Below are 18387 nucleotides of genomic sequence, written 5' to 3' on the forward strand. Positions count from 1 at the left end.
GAAGAGCAGAGCCCGCTGTGTCTCCAGTCCACCTGGAGAACGTCAGTCGTTCTGACCAAGGGATGTGGCCGCTGAAAGCCCCAGCCTTGCGAACAGGCCAACCTGCGTGGCTGTGGTGTCCGGTGAGTGGCCTCGCCTTTCCAAGCCTCCACCCCGAACGCCGAGGGCCACCTGTGAGGACGGGAAAGGTGCCCGGGACGTGCCTAGCGTTGGGCTCCCTGCCCACCCTGCTGTGCCAAGCCCTGATGGGGCTGAGCAGACAGGCTCCCTGCCGGCCAGGACGCAGTGTTCTCAGAGTTCCTCCCAGGTCAGTCTGTCCTGGAACTGGGGCTCAGCCAAGGTCCCCTTCACTTTGGCTGGAAGGTGCAGGCTGAGGACACGCAGCCTGCAGGCAGGTGGGGACAAGGCTGTGGGCAGGGGCCGTCCCTGGGGCTACCCTGCAAGCACTAATTAAGGAAGACGCCACCTGGGGGCCCATGTGCTGTGCTCTGGAGCTGGGCTTCACAGTGCACTGGGGAGGGAGCCCTGGTCACTGACCTGTGAGGTCAGTCAGTGCCCCTCTTAGTAACCCAGGAGGTGGGTGCACAACCCACCCTGTAGGAAGGGGATGCCTCCTACCTCTGCCCGTCTCCCACCCTCCAGTTCACACTTTCTCCTTGGGGCTCTGGCTGGCTGGGTCCTGTCTGACATATCTCCTCAGTTCCTCTTTCTGGGCCGCCCCTGCCATACTTGCTCCAAGTATGTCTCCGTTCAGGGCTCACTCTGTGGACCTCAGCAGCTCTCTGAATCTCTCCCCTCACATCACATTCCTTCTAATGGCTACACTGCCCCAGGTCACTGAACTCGGTTTCCCCAGCTTTATTCCTAAGCCTTTAAATCAGCCCTGTTGAAAAGTGACGAACTTGGCTGATCTCTGCTGCTGAGTCTGCCGGGGAAGGGTGCTCTGTCTGCCCCTCTTCAGAACCTCCACCTCCCTGGCCGGAGTCAGAGGGGATCTGACTCACCTCGTGCTGCAGTCCTGCAGAATCTTAGAACAGAGATGCTCAAAGCTTAGAATGCTTCAGAATTACCTGGGTGGCTTGTTAAAACCAGGGTTGCAGGGCCCAGGGTTTCTGCTTCAGTTGGTCTAGGGTGGGAACTCAAAAGTGTACATTTCTAGTAAGTTCCCAGGTGATGTTTTGGCTGCTGATTGATAACCTCACTTTGAGAACCACTTCTAGAAAATTCTCTGTATCAGATGAGCTGCCTGTTGGAATCATCTCAGTAGATTTAAAAATTACTGCCTGGTTCCCATCCCCAGAAATTCAGATTTTAGTGGTCTAGGGTAAAAGACTGAGTATCTGGATTTTTTTCTTTCAAGCCACCCAGGTGAGTCTAATGTGCGGCCAAGTGTGAGAACCATTGATTGCTCTGAATCCTTGTTACTCAAAGTGCCAACTGTGGAGCATCAGCATCACCTGGGAACTTGTCAAAAAAGCAGAACCTGGGAACTCCGGAATCAGAATCTGCATTTTAACAAGCCTTCAAATAGTTCCCGGGTGTCCGAGAGGCACTGCCCCATCCAGGGTCCGCACTTCGAGGAGCGTGGCTCCAGATGAGTGACTCTCCAACTCCAGTGAGCATGGGGATCACGCAGGCAAGTGTGTCAAAGTGCAGACCTCCAGGCTTCACTCCGCAGGTCTGCGTGGACCTAAAAACCTTTCCGCTCCCTTGCCCTGCGATTCGGATGCGGCGCTCACTTGCACCGTCCCTGGATCCACCTTCCCATCTTGACCGTCTGACCCTGAGCAAATGCCTCGCGGTTCGTGAAAGCACCCGTGCCTCCCGAGTCTTGGACCACGAGTCATCCCTCGCGTTCACTCGCTCGCTCGTTCATTCATAAGCACAGCTGCTGTGCTCCTGCGGGTGCCAAGTCCGGAAGGGCAGACGTGCCGAAGTGGGAGAGCGGGAGGGGACAGGGTCATCCCCCGAGTGCCCTCGGAAGCGGACGTGCAGGGGAGAGCTGCTGTCCCGGGCGGGGGCAGGACGGACGGTCCATGCGTCCCTCCCCACCCCGCGGGCGTGCGAGGGGCCGGTGACTTGGGGCGCTGCCCACCGCCTGCTTCCTCCCTTCCGCAACACCGGGCCCCAGACCCGTGCCGAACGCGGGCAGCTGCAGGAACGCGACGCAGCCGGGGCAGGCGGACCCGAGCCCGCTGGCTACGCCCCGTTTCACAGGCTCCGCAGGCGGGTGCCGCCCCCTCGCTGCGCCCCCGGACCGGCCGGGGTGAACGACACCAGGCGGGGCCAACGAGGGGGCGGCTCCTCCCCTCGTCGATTGGCAGGCGACCCCGGCTGCGCCCGCGCTCGGAAGGCACCTGTCCGCCTCTCATCAGGTGAGCGGCCCTTCACGCCCACGCTCCATGCCTTCCTCCGCTTTCCCCACCCACTTCCGGGCCCAACCAATGGCTTCAGGGTGGACTATCCCCTCACAACCAATTAAAAACGGCTCTAAACTTGACGAACGACCTCCCGCCCCTGGTCAGCCTAGCTCCTCCCCCCGGCCAATTGGTTTAGGAGAAGGGGGACGGGTGTATCCAATCAGCACGGCAGTGGCCTCTTGATTGATGCACGGGCCCTCGCGCTGGCGTGTTGTACCCTGAGGCGGGGAGGAGGAGGAGCGGGGAGGAAAACCTGAGCCAATCCTAGCAGCCTGCGCGGGAGGCCAATCAAACGCCGCGCCTTGGAGGGATTGCCCAACCGGCGAGAGGAGGCCGGCTGCATCCCCGCCAGGGACCAATGGGGTGCGCCCGAGGGGGCAAGAGCGACATGCCGCAGGAGCAATCACAGGCCTATGTTCGGGGCTCGGGGGCGGGCCGGCGCCAGAGACGAGAAGAGAGGAGGGGAGGCCTCCTCCACCGCCGCCATCTTGGACCGGGCCCGGTCAGCTTCCGCGGAGCCATCGGCAGACGCCGCGGCCTCCCTTGAGCCCCGACCCCGTCGTCAGAACAACCCCGGGCCCACTTCCCCCCACCCCACTTCCGCTTCGCGCCGCTATCGCGATAGCGCCCGGGCCCGGGGCGCGAGAAAAAGGCGGCGGGCGCTCGCCTCCCCCGCCTGTCGCGATACGCTCCTCAGCGGCGGCGCCAGCTCCTGTGGTGAGAGCGTCAGGCTCGACTGGGCCGGACCCCTTCCCCTCCTCCCCAAGCGCCGCCGCCACCCGTCCCGGCGACACCGCCGCCTGTCGCGACATGGCCGCCCCGGCGCCCGCCGCCGTCCTGCCCCCGCGCCCGCGCCCTGCTGCGCGCCCCGCGACGGCGCCGGGGTCCCCCCGCGGGGTGCGGGCGCGCGGGGCCGCCGCTCTCCGCGTCGGTCCGGGCGGCGGGGGCGCCCAGCTGGACGGCAGCCCCGCGTGGGCGGCGGGCCGCGGCGGGCGGGGGTCTCCGGCCCCCGGCGCCCCCGGGGCCGGGGCCTCTGCCAAAGTTTGCGCGCAGCGGAAAGTCGGGGCGCGGGGCGCGGGCCCGCCTGGACGCGGCTGATGTCACTCGCCCCCCGGAGCGCGGCGCTGGGTCTCGGGCACCCGTTCCGCGCCGCCCGCGCCGTGGTGCGCGCCGTGGCCGCGCAAGCACCGCTGCCCCCGACGACGCCCTGGCCGCGGGGTGGGGGGTGCCGACCCCTCCTCCCGCTGCGCGCCGCGGGCCCCGTCCGCAGCGGCCTTCGCGGGGGCGCGCCGCCTCGGTCCGCGGGGTCCGCGGCGCCCCTGGGAGCGCACGGCCGCCCGCAGCCGAGGTTCCCGCACCGTGGCTGCTGGACTTGGCCGGCCGGGGCGCGCGCGCTCCCCGGGTGAGGAACCCTGCCCAGGGCTGCCTCCCAGGCACGGGGTGCCTGCCTGCTCGGCGTCGGCCCCGGCCCCCGCCGGGTGTCGGTGCCCGGGGCCAGCGCTTTGGCTCGCCGCCGCGTGGCCTCGCTGGGCGGCCGTCAGCCGAGGGGGCGTGAGGTGCCCGAGGCTTGACGACAGGCCCGCCGTTCCTCTGCGTGGGCTTTCCGGGTGGCGTTCCCAGTCCGCCGTCCTTGGGGCTGGGCCTCCGGGTGGGGAGACCACCGCCTGCCGCCGGGCCCTACCGCGTCCCTCTTCCAGAGCCTCTGGTGCTTTACGTGGCAGCGTTAGCGGCCCCCCGGGTTGGGGGCTGCCCTCCAGCGTCGCTCCCCAGTGGGCCGGAGCCCGAGGCCTCTTCCTAGGGCCGGTGGCGGCCCCGTAGGTCCCAGGACTCAGCCTTCTGCCCCTCTGCCCTGGTCTCCCCCAGGCCTGGCCTCTTCTAGGGCCCGTGGCGGCCCGTAGGTCCCAGGACTCAGCCTTCTGCCTGCCCCTCTGCCCTGGTCTCCCCCAGGCCTGGCCTCTTCCTAGGGCCCGTGGCGGCCCCGTAGGTCCCAGGACTCAGTCTTCTGCCCCTCTGCCCTGGTCTCCCCCAGGCCTGGCCTCTTCTAGGGCCCGTGGCGGCCCCGTAGGTCCCAGGACTCAGTCTTCTGCCCCTCTGCCCTGGTCTCCCCCAGGCCTGGCCTCTTCTAGGGCCCGTGGCGGCCCCGTAGGTCCCAGGACTCAGCCTTCTGCCCCTCTGCCCTGGTCTCCCCCAGGCCTGGCCTCTTCCTAGGGCCCGTGGCGGCCCCATAGGTCCCAGGACTCAGCCTTCTGCCTGCCCCTCTGCCCTGGTCTCCCCCAGGCCTGGCCTCTTCCTAGGGCCCGTGGCGGCCCCATAGGTCCCAGGACTCAGCCTTCTGCCCCTCTGCCCTGGTCTCCCCCAGGCCTGGCCTCTTCTAGGGCCCGTGGCGGCCCGTAGGTCCCAGGACTCAGCCTTCTGCCTGCCCCTCTGCCCTGGTCTCCCCCAGGCCTGGCCTCTTCTAGGGCCCGTGGCGGCCCCGTAGGTCCCAGGACTCAGCCTTCTGCCTGCCCCTCTGCCCTGGTCTCCCCCAGGCCTGGCCTCTTCCTAGGGCCCGTGGCGGCCCCGTAGGTCCCAGGACTCAGCCTTCTGCCTGCCCCTCTGCCCTGGTCTCCCCCAGGCCTGGCCTCTTCCTAGGGCCCGTGGCGGCCCCATAGGTCCCAGGACTCAGCCTTCTGCCCCTCTGCCCTGGTCTCCCCCAGGCCTGGCCTCTTCCTAGGGCCCGTGGCGGCCCCGTAGGTCCCAGGACTCAGCCTTCTGCCTGCCCCTCTGCCCTGGTCTCCCCCAGGCCTGGCCTCTTCCTAGGGCCCGTGGCGGCCCCGTAGGTCCCAGGACTCAGTCTTCTGCTCCTCTGCCCTGGTCTCCCCCAGGCCTGGCCTCTTCCTAGGGCCCGTGGCGGCCCCGTAGGTCCCAGGACTCAGTCTTCTGCTCCTCTGCCCTGGTCTCCCCCAGGCCTGGCCTCTTCCTAGGGCCCGTGGCGGCCCCATAGGTCCCAGGACTCAGCCTTCTGCCTGCCCCTCTGCCCTGGTCTCCCCCAGGCCTGGCCTCTTCCTAGGGCCCGTGGCGGCCCCATAGGTCCCAGGACTCAGCCTTCTGCCCCTCTGCCCTGGTCTCCCCCAGGCCTGGCCTCTTCCTAGGGCCCGTGGCGGCCCCATAGGTCCCAGGACTCAGCCTTCTGCCCCTCTGCCCTGGTCTCCCCCAGGCCTGGCCTCTTCCTAGGGCCCGTGGCGGCCCCATAGGTCCCAGGACTCAGCCTTCTGCCTGCCCCTCTGCCCTGGTCTCCCCCAGGCCTGGCCTCTTCCTAGGGCCCGTGGCGGCCCCATAGGTCCCAGGACTCAGCCTTCTGCCCCTCTGCCCTGGTCTCCCCCAGGCCTGGCCTCTTCTAGGGCCCGTGGCGGCCCGTAGGTCCCAGGACTCAGCCTTCTGCCTGCCCCTCTGCCCTGGTCTCCCCCAGGCCTGGCCTCTTCTAGGGCCCGTGGCGGCCCCGTAGGTCCCAGGACTCAGCCTTCTGCCTGCCCCTCTGCCCTGGTCTCCCCCAGGCCTGGCCTCTTCCTAGGGCCCGTGGCGGCCCCGTAGGTCCCAGGACTCAGCCTTCTGCCTGCCCCTCTGCCCTGGTCTCCCCCAGGCCTGGCCTCTTCCTAGGGCCCGTGGCGGCCCCATAGGTCCCAGGACTCAGCCTTCTGCCCCTCTGCCCTGGTCTCCCCCAGGCCTGGCCTCTTCCTAGGGCCCGTGGCGGCCCCGTAGGTCCCAGGACTCAGCCTTCTGCCTGCCCCTCTGCCCTGGTCTCCCCCAGGCCTGGCCTCTTCCTAGGGCCCGTGGCGGCCCCGTAGGTCCCAGGACTCAGTCTTCTGCTCCTCTGCCCTGGTCTCCCCCAGGCCTGGCCTCTTCCTAGGGCCCGTGGCGGCCCCGTAGGTCCCAGGACTCAGTCTTCTGCTCCTCTGCCCTGGTCTCCCCCAGGCCTGGCCTCTTCCTAGGGCCCGTGGCGGCCCCATAGGTCCCAGGACTCAGCCTTCTGCCTGCCCCTCTGCCCTGGTCTCCCCCAGGCCTGGCCTCTTCCTAGGGCCCGTGGCGGCCCCATAGGTCCCAGGACTCAGCCTTCTGCCCCTCTGCCCTGGTCTCCCCCAGGCCTGGCCTCTTCCTAGGGCCCGTGGCGGCCCCGTAGGTCCCAGGACTCAGCCTTCTGCCCCTCTGCCCTGGTCTCCCCCAGGCCTGGCTGTGCCCTCTGTCCTGAGCTGAGGTTTGGGGGCTGGCCCTCATTAGTTTGGGTCTCTCACTGCACTGGCTGCTGGCCTCTGTGGGTCTGGCACACTGCTCACCCCGCCCCCAGGATGGGCTCCTCAGGGGCTGAGACTCTTGGCGAAGCCTCCTGGGCCGAGGTTGCCCGGTTTCAGTTCTGTTTGAGACCTTTGCCATGAGCCTGCGAGCTCTGGGGTGCCTGAGACGCCCCCCGTCTCAGAGTGGGCCTGCTGTGGTTACTTTTCCTGGGGGACCTTGGTGGGTCCTTTACGAATGGGGCTTTTCCCGTGGTGGCACCTCCCCTCCAAGGCTCAGGCTCCCCCTTTCTGGTCCTTCCTGGGGGGTCTGTCTGCAGGGGGAGGGGCTGTTGCGTCTGTGGCGAGGGCTCCTGCCCACTGCGGCCCCCAGCTTGTCCAGAGGGTGCACATACCCTGGGCCCGTGGTGCCTCCCACAGGTCCAGTGCCGTCCTCTCCGGGCCTGAGCTGTTGCCCACTTGGAGGGCCTGGGACCTCACCTCCCTGGGCTAGGGCTCTTGTTGCTTTGGCACCGTGCTCTGGCTCCTTCAGGGCTTGTGGCCGCCAGTCTGTGCCCGTCTTGGGGGCATCACCCCCTCCACTGCGCTGGTGCCCCAACCCCTCAGTGCGGCGTGCCTTGTGCAGCGTATAAACTCGGCGTCCTCTCCGTCTGGGCTGGGTGCAGGCAGTGCAAGCTGCTCCAGGGCACTTCGAGGCGTTTCTGTGTTGGGGTCCGGGCCCTGTCCCCAGCTCCCAGGCCAGAGGCGCTTCCCCCGTTCCGGTTTGCGTCCTCCGCTCTGTGCCGCTGTCTGCCGGGTCCTTTCTCTGGCCGCCTCTCCTTCCTGGAGCGGGGACCTTCCTTAGGTGGGGACTGGCCCTCGGCCGAGGGTGTAGCCGTTCTCTTGGTTGGCCCTTGGTGGAGATTCATGCTCCCTCTCGTCTCAGGTGTCACACCCACTCTCCGCGTCCGGGTGGGCTCCTGTGGAGGGTGCTGGTAAGGGCCTCGGGGCCTCTGGTCCTCCTCAAGCGTGCGCTCATGCGCTGTCCCGCCGGTAGCCGCTAGCCATGTGTGGTGGAGTAATTGAAATGAAAAGTCCCACTGTTTTGTTCCTGAGCCGCAATTTCAGTGCTCAGGGGCACTGGTAGCGCAGAAACAGAACGTTTCTGTTTTGGTGGAAAGCGTTGGACGGGACTGTTCTTGAGATGTTTCCTTCCCTGTGGGTGGGGACCCTCTTGGTGTGACCTCCCCTTGGGTTGGGGCTCTTAGTCCTCGCTGGCGTTAAAGCTGCTCTGGGGCACCCTGCCTTGGGCCTGTCTCAGGGAGCCATGCTTTTCAGCAGAGGCCCCCTCTCTGGGGGTGACCTCAGGCAGTGCGCGAGTCCCCTTGGCATAGGGGCTCCTCTGCAAGGCTCCTGGATCTCCCCCGATCTTGGCGTCAGACCCTAAGGTGTGGCTGCCCCCGGGCCAGAGCTCCTGGGGACTCTCCCTTTGAACCCAGTCTCCTCTGGATTGCGTGTATTTGAGGGTGAAGATGCCTCTCTAAGTACTGGGTTTGCGTCCCGATGGTTGATGTTTCCCCGCATCTGCGTTACCAGCGTATCTGATACGCACCTCCTTAGTGAGCACAGACGGCGCGCTCACCGCTGAGGTCCCCTTTCACTCTCCTGGCCCTCTCTGGGGTGATGCCTTCTGCCCCCACACATCTAATTCTTGGTGCCGGTGTCTTTGGGTTGGGTTGTCTCCTGTGTTTTAAAGATTCTGCCCTGGAATAAGCTTGGTGGTGTACGGCCCTCTTCTGCTTGGGACCAAGCCCTGACACGATGGGTGGGTTTAGCTCTTCCTGATGCCAGGCATTTGCCGTCTCCCACTGCTCCCCTTCCGTGCCCTGCAGTTCTTACACACAGACGGCATCTGGCCCTTCTCCCCACAAACTCTTCATATTCTGACCTGCCTGAGGGGTCACCTCTCTGGTTTTAGGATTCTAGTCACCAGTGTACCCTGCTCCTCTGTGGGCCTTACTCCCCAGCACTCAGCCATGGGCTGCTTGACTTTTTGCTCTACAACGTCTGGAGTGTCATCTGGGGAGAAGGTGTTCCATGCTCTAGGAATTTCCCACTTCCTGGGGAAAAGTACACCTGTTTCCTTGTTTCAGCAAACTTCCGGAGCCTTCAGACCCTGTGCTGGGCTGTCGGGGCAGCATAAGTAGAACTTGGTGTTGATAGTAAATGCGTGTTCCCTCTACCATCCCACGTACCCTCCCGTTCCCAGCCTCATCCACGCATCTGTGTTTGGCCAGCCGGGGAATAAACGTGTGTCCTTTCCTTCTCTGTCAGCAGCGTCCGTCTCCAAGAGAGTATGAAGAGAGTGCGTCTGTAGGGCAGGGAAGATGGCGGACAAGCGCAAACTCCAAGGTACTGGTTTCCTTGCTTGCTGCCTTTGTAACCCCGTGCTCACTGCCCTCCGAACTCCTCCTCTGATGCCTGCTGCCGTGGCAGGGTGCTAACAGCCTTCTCTCCTCCCCGGCCAGGTGAGATTGATCGCTGCCTCAAGAAGGTGTCCGAGGGCGTGGAGCAGTTTGAAGATATTTGGCAGAAGGTACAGGGCCTGGAGTCCTAAAAATCTGGGTCTCCAGGGAGGAGAGCACAGGAAGAGGTTCAGGGTCTCTGGGTGTAGGCCAGGGAGAGGGGTTGTGGGTCCAGGTGCTGAGGACCTTAGAAGCAGCTCTGAGAGGGATTGGGCGGCGGGCGTGGGGGGGTGGTGTTCCCAGAGTCTCCAACCCCAAGAGGCTGGAGTTTTACCACTGGAGTGGGCACGAGGGCCCCAAGTCCCACATTGATTCCTGGGTTCTCTTCATCCCTCAGCTCCACAACGCAGCCAACGCGAACCAGAAAGAAAAGTATGAGGCTGACTTAAAGAAGGAGATTAAGAAACTTCAAGTGAGGAGACTAGGGCCCCGGATTCCTGCATCCCGAGGGCAGAGGGAGCAAGGAGGAGGGGGCTGGCGGCCTCGGTGCCCAGGTCCTAAAGCAGTGTGACTGTCTTGCTTTTCCCCCACCTGCAGCGGCTGAGGGACCAGATCAAGACATGGGTAGCGTCCAACGAGATCAAGGACAAGAGGCAGCTCATAGACAACCGCAAGCTCATTGAGACGGTAGGAGCCCAGAGCCTGGAACCTGAGAGGTGGGAGGAGGCCAGTTCCCAGGTCCCCAGAAGGCCCTGGAAGAGGAAGGTTTCTCCGCCCGGGGGAAGGGGAGAGGCGATGGGCTGGGACCTCCTGCCAACTGCGCTGTCCACAGCAAATGGAACGGTTCAAAGTTGTGGAGCGAGAGACCAAGACAAAAGCCTACAGCAAGGAGGGCCTGGGCCTGGCACAGAAGGTGGACCCTGCCCAGAAGGAGAAGGAGGAGGTTGGCCAGTGGCTCACGGTGAGTTAGGGGAGAGAGGAGGAGAGGACCCCGGGGCCCTGATCCCTGGGCATCCGTGGGGACACTGGCTGACCACCCGTCTCTCCCTCAGAACACCATTGACACCCTGAACATGCAGGTGGACCAGTTTGAGAGTGAAGTGGAGTCACTGTCCGTGCAAACGCGCAAGAAGAAGGGTGACAAGGATGTGAGTGGGGGGACCCTGCGCCTGGAGGACAGAGACAGGCTGGCGAGCGGGGGGTTTGGCGGCCACTGGGGTTGGTGCATGTTGGTGAGCCGGTCTCGGGGGTCTGGCCTCGGAGAACAGTGGTGCCGCGGAAAGGAGCGGTTTGGGGGAACACGCTGGGCTGTGCCAGGGTCGCAGATGAGGCGAGAGCGGATGGCGCGCAGGGTGGGGCGGTCTGAGAGCTGAAGCTGTGGCCTCCTAGCTCCGAGAAGGCCCAGGTCCTGAGGCAGTAGGGAGAGGCGAGGCTCATTTGGGATGAGAAGAGCAGTCGTGCGGCAAAGCCAGATCCAGGAGCCCAGATGCCAAAACTCCAGGGTTGTAGGGTGTGGGTTCAGGGTGATGCAACTGTACTCACTGGCACAGGAAACACGGGGAATGGAGAGCTGGGTCCAGGGGTGGGGGGGGCAGTGGGAGATGTGCCTGGTTTGGGGGTCTGAGACGTTGAGGGGTTTGGGAAGCGGGAGCCTGGAGGAGAGATGCAGTAGGTCCTTGTGGAGGGGGCAGCGGATTTAGAACTGAGGCCTTGAGGGAGGGGCCGGTGCCTGGAGAGCCCGGGAGCTCAGCTGCTGAATCTGGACTCCCTCGGGGTGGGCGGTTAGGAGGACAAAGATGATGGCTCCCTGCAAATGGGCATCGGCACTGCTGCTGTGAGGGCGAGATGGGGGTGGGTGGGCTGCAGTTCTGAGATGCGGGCTGTCGGTAGCCGCAGAGGGCCGCGGTGTGGGAGGCACAGGGCTTTCTGGTCTTCTGGAAGTTTCCCGGGATGTCTAGGCAGGAGCTGGGGGTCCTCGAGGGGCTGGACGGGGGGCAGACCCCACACTGCCCACGGCGGGAGGGGCTGGAGTGCAGCCTCTGGGTCTCTGCGGGGGGGGGACCGAGGACAGGTTCTGTGGGGGCAGAGGGGCCCGGGAGGGGCCCTGCAGCCCCTGAGCCTGGCCCTGGGCTCGCCAGCAGAAGCAGGACCGGATCGAGGGCCTGAAGCGGCACATCGAGAAGCACCGCTATCACGTGCGCATGCTGGAGACCATCCTGCGCATGCTGGACAACGACTCCATCCTCGTTGACGCCATCCGCAAGATCAAGGACGACGTCGAGTACTACGTCGACTCGTCCCAGGACCCCGACTTCGAGGAGAACGAGTTCCTCTATGACGACCTGGACCTCGAGGACATTCGTGAGGCCCGGGGTTGGCCTGCGGGTGCGGGGCGGCGAGGGCCGGGTGGGCGGGCGTCCGAGCCGTCGAGCACGCCCCTCCCTCCTTCCACAGCACAGGCGCTGGTCGCCACGTCCCCGCCCAGCCACAGTCACATGGAGGACGAGATCTTCAACCAGTCCAGCAGCACACCCACCTCGACCACCTCCAGCTCGCCCATCCCGCCCAGCCCGGCCAACTGCACCACGGTGAGGAGGCGGCCTGTGGGAGGGGGACTGAGGACGCGGGGTTTGGGCGTCCCGGTCTGGGCCCGGAGGGCCGGACAGGGCTGCGCGGGGGTCCTGGGGTGCGGCGAAGGCCGGAGGCCGCGCGGCAGGGCGGCTCAGGCAGGGATCGAGGGCTGGGTTCCCCGGGGAGGGCAGCCTCCTGGGTCCGTGAGAGGCTGACGGGCGGTGCTGGCCCCCGGAAGACAGGGACCCGGGGTCCCCGCTGAGGCTCAGAGCATAGGCAGCGCGGCGGCCCTGGCAGCTTCGGAGATGGGCGTCTCTGTCGGGGCCCTAGAGGTCACACAGGCGTCCGACTGCGCCTCTCCCACCTCAGGAAAACTCTGAAGATGACAAGAAGAGGGGACGCTCGACGGATAGCGAGGTCAGCCAGGTGGGTGTGCCCTGCGAGCGCCCCCCAGGACAGGAGCGGCCTTCAGGGAGCACTGCTCCTCGAGCCGGGGTGTCAGGGAGCAGCCTGCTGGGAGGGCACCGAGGGGGCTGGGGTGGGACCAGGAAGGAGTGGGGCTCCGGACCCCTTGATGTGTAGCGAGCGCGAGGTGCCAGGGGGCCATCAGGCCGTGCTTGGCCGCTGCTGCGCCGTGGGTGTGTCACGCCTGCTTTCTGGGGGGCGGGGGGGGTCATCCGCGGCCCCTCCGGTTGCTTTTGTGACCCTTGAAGTAACGTTCAGAACCACGGCCCGATTTTTGGCCGCTTTTCCTTCCCCTCTTGGACGGGTAGCTGGTTTCAGTTAGTCTGTCGAGGCCGTGGCACTCGCCTGACCTCCAGGGGGTGTCTGTCCCGGACAAGAGCCCTATGGGACGTCCCTGGAGGTGTCCACGCAGGATGCGGGGAGCCGGGTGTGGGCTGGAACGCGCGTGAGTGTTCAGGGGTGTCCCGCGGTGACGGAAGCGTTGCCGGTCAGGTCAAGGGGAGGGCACAGCTGGGGGCAGCCCGGCCCTGCGCGGACAGCGGAGCCCAGCTTGGCGGGGGGGCGGGGCTCGCCGACCTGCCGGCCCACCGGGGCCTGACCCTCTTCTCTCCCCCCGCCCCCCTCGCAGTCTCCAGCCAAAAACGGCTCCAAGCCCGTCCACAGCAACCAGCACCCTCAGTCCCCGGCTGTGCCGCCCAGCTACCCGCCCGGCCCCCCGCCTGCCGCCTCTGCCCTGAGCACCGCCCCCGGCAGCAACGGGGCCTCCGCCCCAGCAGCGCCCGCGAGCGCCCTGGGCCCCAAGGCCAGCCCCGCCCCCAGCCACAGCTCGGGCACCCCTGCGCCCTACGCCCAGGCTGTGGCCCCGCCGGCCCCCAGCGGGCCCAGCGCCGCCCAGCCCCGGCCCCCCAGCGTCCAGCCCGGCGGGGGCGGGGGCGGCGGTAACAGCGGCGGAGGCGGAGGCGGAGGCGCCGGCAAGCAGAACGGCACCACCAGTGAGCAGGGGGTCTGCAGGCGGCTGGGGGGCCCCGGGGCGGCCGGCCCGTTTTCATCCCGTCGTCCTGCCCCCAGGCTACAGCTCGGTGGTGGCAGACAGCCCGGCAGAGGTGGCTCTCAGCAGCGCTGGGGGTGGCGGTGCCAGCAGCCAGGCTCCGGGCCCCCCGTCGGGCCCCCACAACCCACCGCCCGGCACCTCGTGAGTGGCCGTCCGCAGCCCCTGCCCCTGCCCCTGCCGGGACGTGGCCCGCCTGGTCGGGTGTGGCGTCCCCACTTTCTTCCAGCCAGGACACTGTACCCAGCGGTCCCCTAGCTTTACGCTTTGCAGTGTTCTAAGACGTCCTCGGGGAATCGGGATTGTCCTTAGAGTCCCCTTTCCAGTGACCTGCCCCAGGCCCACCTGACTCCCTCGGGGGGCTGCCTGTCCAGATCTCAGGTCAGACCTTTCCAGGGGGTCCCTGTTCTCGGAAGATTGCCCCAAGAAAGACTGTGACCTCCGAGGGATGTAGGGAGGACCTCTTCCTGGGTCTGCTTCACCGCCAGGCTCTGGGTGGGCCGCCCCAAGGGGGCACCTGCCCTGCGTCCATCTGCCGTTCTGTGGGTGGACCAGTCACCTTCTTCATGCTCCCCCTCCGTGGACCGTTGCAGGGGCCTGACTCGGCCCCTCTTCTGAGCCCTCTCCCTTTCTCTCCTTCCCAGGAAGGAACCCAGTGCAGCGGCCCCAGCAGGGGCTGGGGGTGTGGTCCCAGGCTCAGGGAACAACACAGGGGGACCCAGTCTCCTGGTGCCACTTCCCGTGAACCCTCCCAGCTCCCCGACACCCAGCTTCAGCGAGGCCAAGGCAGCCGGCACCCTGCTCAATGGACCTCCACAGTTCAGCGCTGCCCCAGAGATCAAGGTGGGCCTCCGGTTTGTGTGTCCTGGCCCCGCCGTCTCCCCTGCATGTTTGCTGTCCCCTTCCTCCAGGTCTGCCGGCCGCCCCGCCCCCTCTTCCTGTGGGGCTCTGGCTCTCTTCCCCCCCGCCCCCTGCCCACTTGCTCTTCCCCACCACATGCACCCTTGCCTGGGCTCCCCGGGCTCCTCCACCATCCTGCCCTCTGGGACTCTTCCCTGGGCTCCTGCTTGGACTTGCTCTTCTGCACTCTGGGTTCCCACCATCCTCTCTGTCCTCGTGTCTCCTCGCTCCCTCACACACCCCGCCATCCAGCTCGCTGCCCTCCTTTTCCCTTCCGAGGGACCGTCTAAGTTGAGAAAACACTGACGTCCGCTCTGGGCCATGCTTCATGCCAGGTGAACACACCCAGTCCCACCTTCTCTACAGGAAGCCAAGCGGGACTGCGCGGGCCAGGGGCAGAGGGTGCCGTGGACCCGCAGAGGTGCCTCGGACTTGGGGAGATGGCCCAGCAAGGCCTGGGGTGGGGGGAGAGCTCTAAGCTGGGAGAGGTAGGGGCCCAGTGGCGGGAAAGGCTGAGGGAGGAAGGAGTGGTTCTCGTGCTGGAGTTCTAGGAGGGCAGCTGTCAGGGCTGAGGGAGAATGCCGGGGCAGGGCTCCACAGACAGGAGGAGGGGGTGCAGGCTGGCTGCGAGGCTGTGATGGGGTGTCCTAGAGAGGGCCGTGGGGTCCTGGGTGCCAGGGTCTGAAGGGGGAGCAGGATGTGGGGCTGACTTTCTGGGCCTGCGTTTAATCTCCGCTCCACCGAGTAAGAGTCCAGGTCCACGTCCCGCGTGGCCTTCTGTGGCCAGAGCAGGTGCTTACAGTTGCCCCTCAGTTAGGACAGGACACTGAAGCGCTTGGAACAGCGTGTGGCCCAGAGTAAGCACACGGTCTGGAGGAACCACGGACGGGAAATTTATGGAGTGTGTATCTTTCTGGAGTAAAGGGCCCGCTGGGTTGTGAGCAGAGAAGGGACACGGGCGGATGTGGCTGGGCAGGTCCCCCCGTGGCCACGGAGAAGAGCACAGAGGGCAGGTGGCGTGAGGGACGGGGAGATGGGGAGGCGGCACACAGGCCCGGGGCCCGCGGGCTGCGCTGACCGCGGCTCAGACACCTGCTCCGGGCGTGGCTTCGGGCCCGCCTGTCGGCCGGCAGGGCGCTGGGATGCCAGGGGTGGCGGGAGACTGCCCCATGGCCCTGCATCAGCCGGCGGGGGCGTACGCAGCCCCCCGCCCCCGGCAGCATCCGGCAGCCTGGCTGCCCACGTGGAGGGAGGCCCGCCCGGAGGCCGCGCGCTGCCGGGCGTGCCGTGTGTGTGCACGCGGTTCGGTCTCCCGGCCGCCGTGGTCCTGCACGGTGGGGGCCCGGACGGGCGCTCTGCTGGTGCTGCCTGTGCCCTGCGTCCGCCTCGCAGCCCCCGTTAGCTGCTGTGGCGCCGTCCTTCGCGACCCCCGCCGGAGGGGCGGGCGTTGGGTGCCAGCTCTCCTCTCCCTGCAGGCTCCCGAGCCTCTGAGCTCACTCAAGTCCATGGCGGAGCGGGCGGCCATCAGCTCCGGCATCGAGGACCCCGTGCCCACGCTGCACCTGACCGAGCGAGGTGAGGGGCTGGGGGCGGCGGCGGCGGCGGCGGCCCGGCGAGGGGGCGGCCCCCACCCCGGCCTCACCGAAGGGCCTGGCCCTGCGCTCTCCGCAGACATGATCCTGAGCGGCACCTCTGCTCCGCCGGCCTCGGCGCAGCCGCCCCTGCAGCTGTCGGAGGTGAACATCCCGCTGTCGCTGGGCGTGTGTCCGCTGGGGCCCGTGCCCCTCACCAAGGAGCAGCTCTACCAGCAGGCCATGGAGGAGGCCGCCTGGCACCACATGCCCCACCCCTCAGACTCGGAGCGCATCCGGTGAGGGGCCGGGACCCGCGAGCGTGAGGGAGGCGGCCCCGGTGGGACCTGGCCCCCCGTCCCGAGAGCGCACGTGAGCGGTCCTGCAGGCCGCGTGCAAGAGCCGGCTCAGCGGCGTCCGGCGTGGGGCTGACCAGGCGCCCGAGAAGCCGCCCCCGATCCGTGAGGCAGGCCCTCACGCCGCACCGGCTGTCGGGCGCAGGAACCAACCCTCCTGCTCCTCTACAGGCAGTACCTCCCCCGGAACCCCTGCCCGACGCCCCCCTACCACCACCAGATGCCACCCCCACACTCGGACACCGTGGAGTTCTACCAGCGCCTGTCAACCGAGACACTCTTCTTCATCTTCTACTATCTGGAGGTACAGCAGGGCCCCCGGGGCAGCCTCGGGCCCCCCGGCTTCGCCGCCACCGCCGCCGTCCCCCCTCGGGCTGGAGGGGTGAGGTGGGTGCCCCGCTGCGGCCACCGGGACCGCACCCCCTCCCCATCCCCCCGTCCCGCTCCCCCCCCCACCCCCACCCCGGCAGCCATGTCCCCGTCCCCACGTCAGCACAGACATGTCCGTGTTGAGGCTAGGGGCCAGGGAGTCCCAGCCCCGCTGCATGACCCCAGGGAATCCCGACAAGCCCCCCCCCCCCGCCCCCTGCGGGAAAACTTTCCAAACTGCCAACATGCAGTAGTTTTTCTTCCTTCTCAAAGCTTCTGTGGAAGCATTTTCCTCCTCCTGACCAGCAGTGGTATGTTCTGTGCCCCAGCCCCTCTCCACCTGGACTGTCCGGCCCAACCTCCAGCCCAGCCTCGGTCCACGGCGGGGCCTGGGGTCAGCCCTGTGCCCCTCGCCCCACCAGTTTGGGGGCCCCCTGATCCCCTGCTCCACACTTCCTCCCCCAGGGCACGAAGGCGCAGTACCTGGCAGCCAAAGCCCTAAAGAAGCAGTCGTGGCGATTCCACACCAAGTACATGATGTGGTTCCAGAGGCACGAGGAGCCCAAGACCATCACGGATGAGTTTGAGCAGGTGAGGGCCCCTCCCTGTGCCCTGCCCGCCCCGTGCTCTGCCAGGGCCTCTGTCCTCGACCACCGCTCCCTCGTCCCGCGTCCCTTCCGCCCGGCAGGGCAGGGGCTCCGCAGCGACCATGAAGGGGGAAGCTGTTCTCTTAATGACTCCCCACGTGGTGGTGGCAAGAGTCTCCCCCTTGCTGCACCCCACGGGCTTGAACCCAGCTCCTGCTGGGTGACCTGGGGCGAGTCGCTTGGACCGGTGTCCCTGTCCTTATGTGTAAACACGGGTGGCAGACCCGTGTGCACGTGTGCAAGGATTAAATGAGTTACTGACGTGTAAGTACTTACGGTGCCTGCTCCGTAGTAAGTACCAGGCGTGTACTTCGTTTCCAGTAACTTACTGGCTATATTCCACGGTGGCTGCTTCCACCACATACTTGCCTGACGCCAAGTCCTGAGCAAGGCCCTTGTCCTCCGAGAACTCGGCCCCCTCCCCTCGGTTCTTTCACGTCCGTTGCCGCATTTCAGGCACTCACGCAGGCCCGGGCCCCTTCCCCGTGTCCTCTCGCACACTAACCAGACTCCCTGTCCCATCCTGGTTTGGGCCAAAGTAACCCTCCAAGTGCGTGTCAAGACCTCATTCCTTCAGAAGTGCGCACCCACCCTGCCTCCAATAAAACATCTGTCCCAACAGCGTGCCTGGATGTAGACTCAGCCTGTTCCGTTCTCTAGGAGGGGGTCACGGCCTCAGGGTTGTGTGAAGACTAAGTGCTAGGACCCAGCTCGAGGGCTGAGCGCCGGCTCTGTGCTCAAACGCCGCCGCGAGGAGCCATAGCCACTGTGAACGTGCCCGGGGTTGAGGCCCAGCCGTGGCCTCTCCGCGCCGCCCCGTTTCCTCCAGAGCGCGCAGGACGACCTTTCCCGCCTGAGAAGCGCCCGGGGAGGGTGGAGGGAGACGGCACATGCATGCAGGGCGCTGGGCCTGAGCCCGGCACGCCCCGGCCCTGAGAGCTGTCCCCTGTATCGGTCCGGCCCGGAGCCCCGGCCACGTCCTCGCCCGCGCACTGACCACCTTCTCCCCTGGCCAGGGCACCTACATCTACTTTGACTACGAGAAGTGGGGCCAGCGGAAGAAGGAAGGCTTCACCTTTGAGTACCGCTACCTGGAGGACCGGGACCTCCAGTGACACCGGCCCCTCCCTCCCCCCACCCCTCCCCCCGCATGCTGACCCCCCTGCCCAGGCGAGGGCCCTGCCCTGGAAGACTGGGGGAGGCCCCAGGCCCTGGGGCAGCCCTCGCCCCCAGGAAGCAGCCCCACCCTGGGGGCCTGGGGGCAAGGGCTGCCCCCTCCTCCCCTCCCCAGTGAGGGACATTTTTTGGTAAACCTATTTTCATTTTGGAAA

The 18387-nt window shown here is 66.6% G+C and overlaps 1 protein-coding gene across 8 annotated transcripts; it reads left to right on the forward strand.

Moving 5' to 3' along the window:
* The first annotated feature begins 2843 nt into the window (after positions 1-2843).
* On the forward strand, positions 2844-18371 carry CNOT3 (CCR4-NOT transcription complex subunit 3). 8 transcript variants are annotated; one of them, XR_010408111.1, is made up of 18 exons: positions 2844-3137; positions 9002-9076; positions 9193-9260; positions 9527-9601; positions 9727-9816; positions 9962-10090; positions 10182-10277; positions 11268-11490; positions 11584-11717; positions 12070-12126; positions 12794-13157; positions 13234-13357; positions 13858-14056; positions 15589-15688; positions 15785-15983; positions 16212-16427; positions 16875-17000; positions 17717-18298. XR_010408111.1 is itself a non-coding variant. In XM_064580879.1 (18 exons), the coding sequence occupies exons 2-18, from the start codon at positions 9052-9054 to the stop codon at positions 17750-17752; spliced, it is 2178 nt and encodes a 725-aa protein (XP_064436949.1). In that variant the 5' UTR covers positions 2846-3137; positions 9002-9051; the 3' UTR covers positions 17753-18298. The 8 variants fall into 8 exon arrangements, 6 of the variants coding, with proteins under 6 accessions (XP_064436950.1, XP_064436949.1, XP_064436948.1 ...); XR_008507371.2 differs by having other exon boundaries at positions 2846-3137; positions 18073-18371; XM_064580879.1 differs by having other exon boundaries at positions 2846-3137; positions 16212-16344.
* Positions 18372-18387: the final 16 nt, after the last annotated feature.

The sequence above is a fragment of the Mirounga angustirostris genome, unplaced genomic scaffold (assembly GCF_029215605.1).
Source record: "Mirounga angustirostris isolate CCGP_5_RB_7025 unplaced genomic scaffold, mMirAng1.0.hap1 SCAF_16, whole genome shotgun sequence".
Lineage (NCBI taxonomy): Eukaryota > Metazoa > Chordata > Mammalia > Carnivora > Phocidae > Mirounga > Mirounga angustirostris.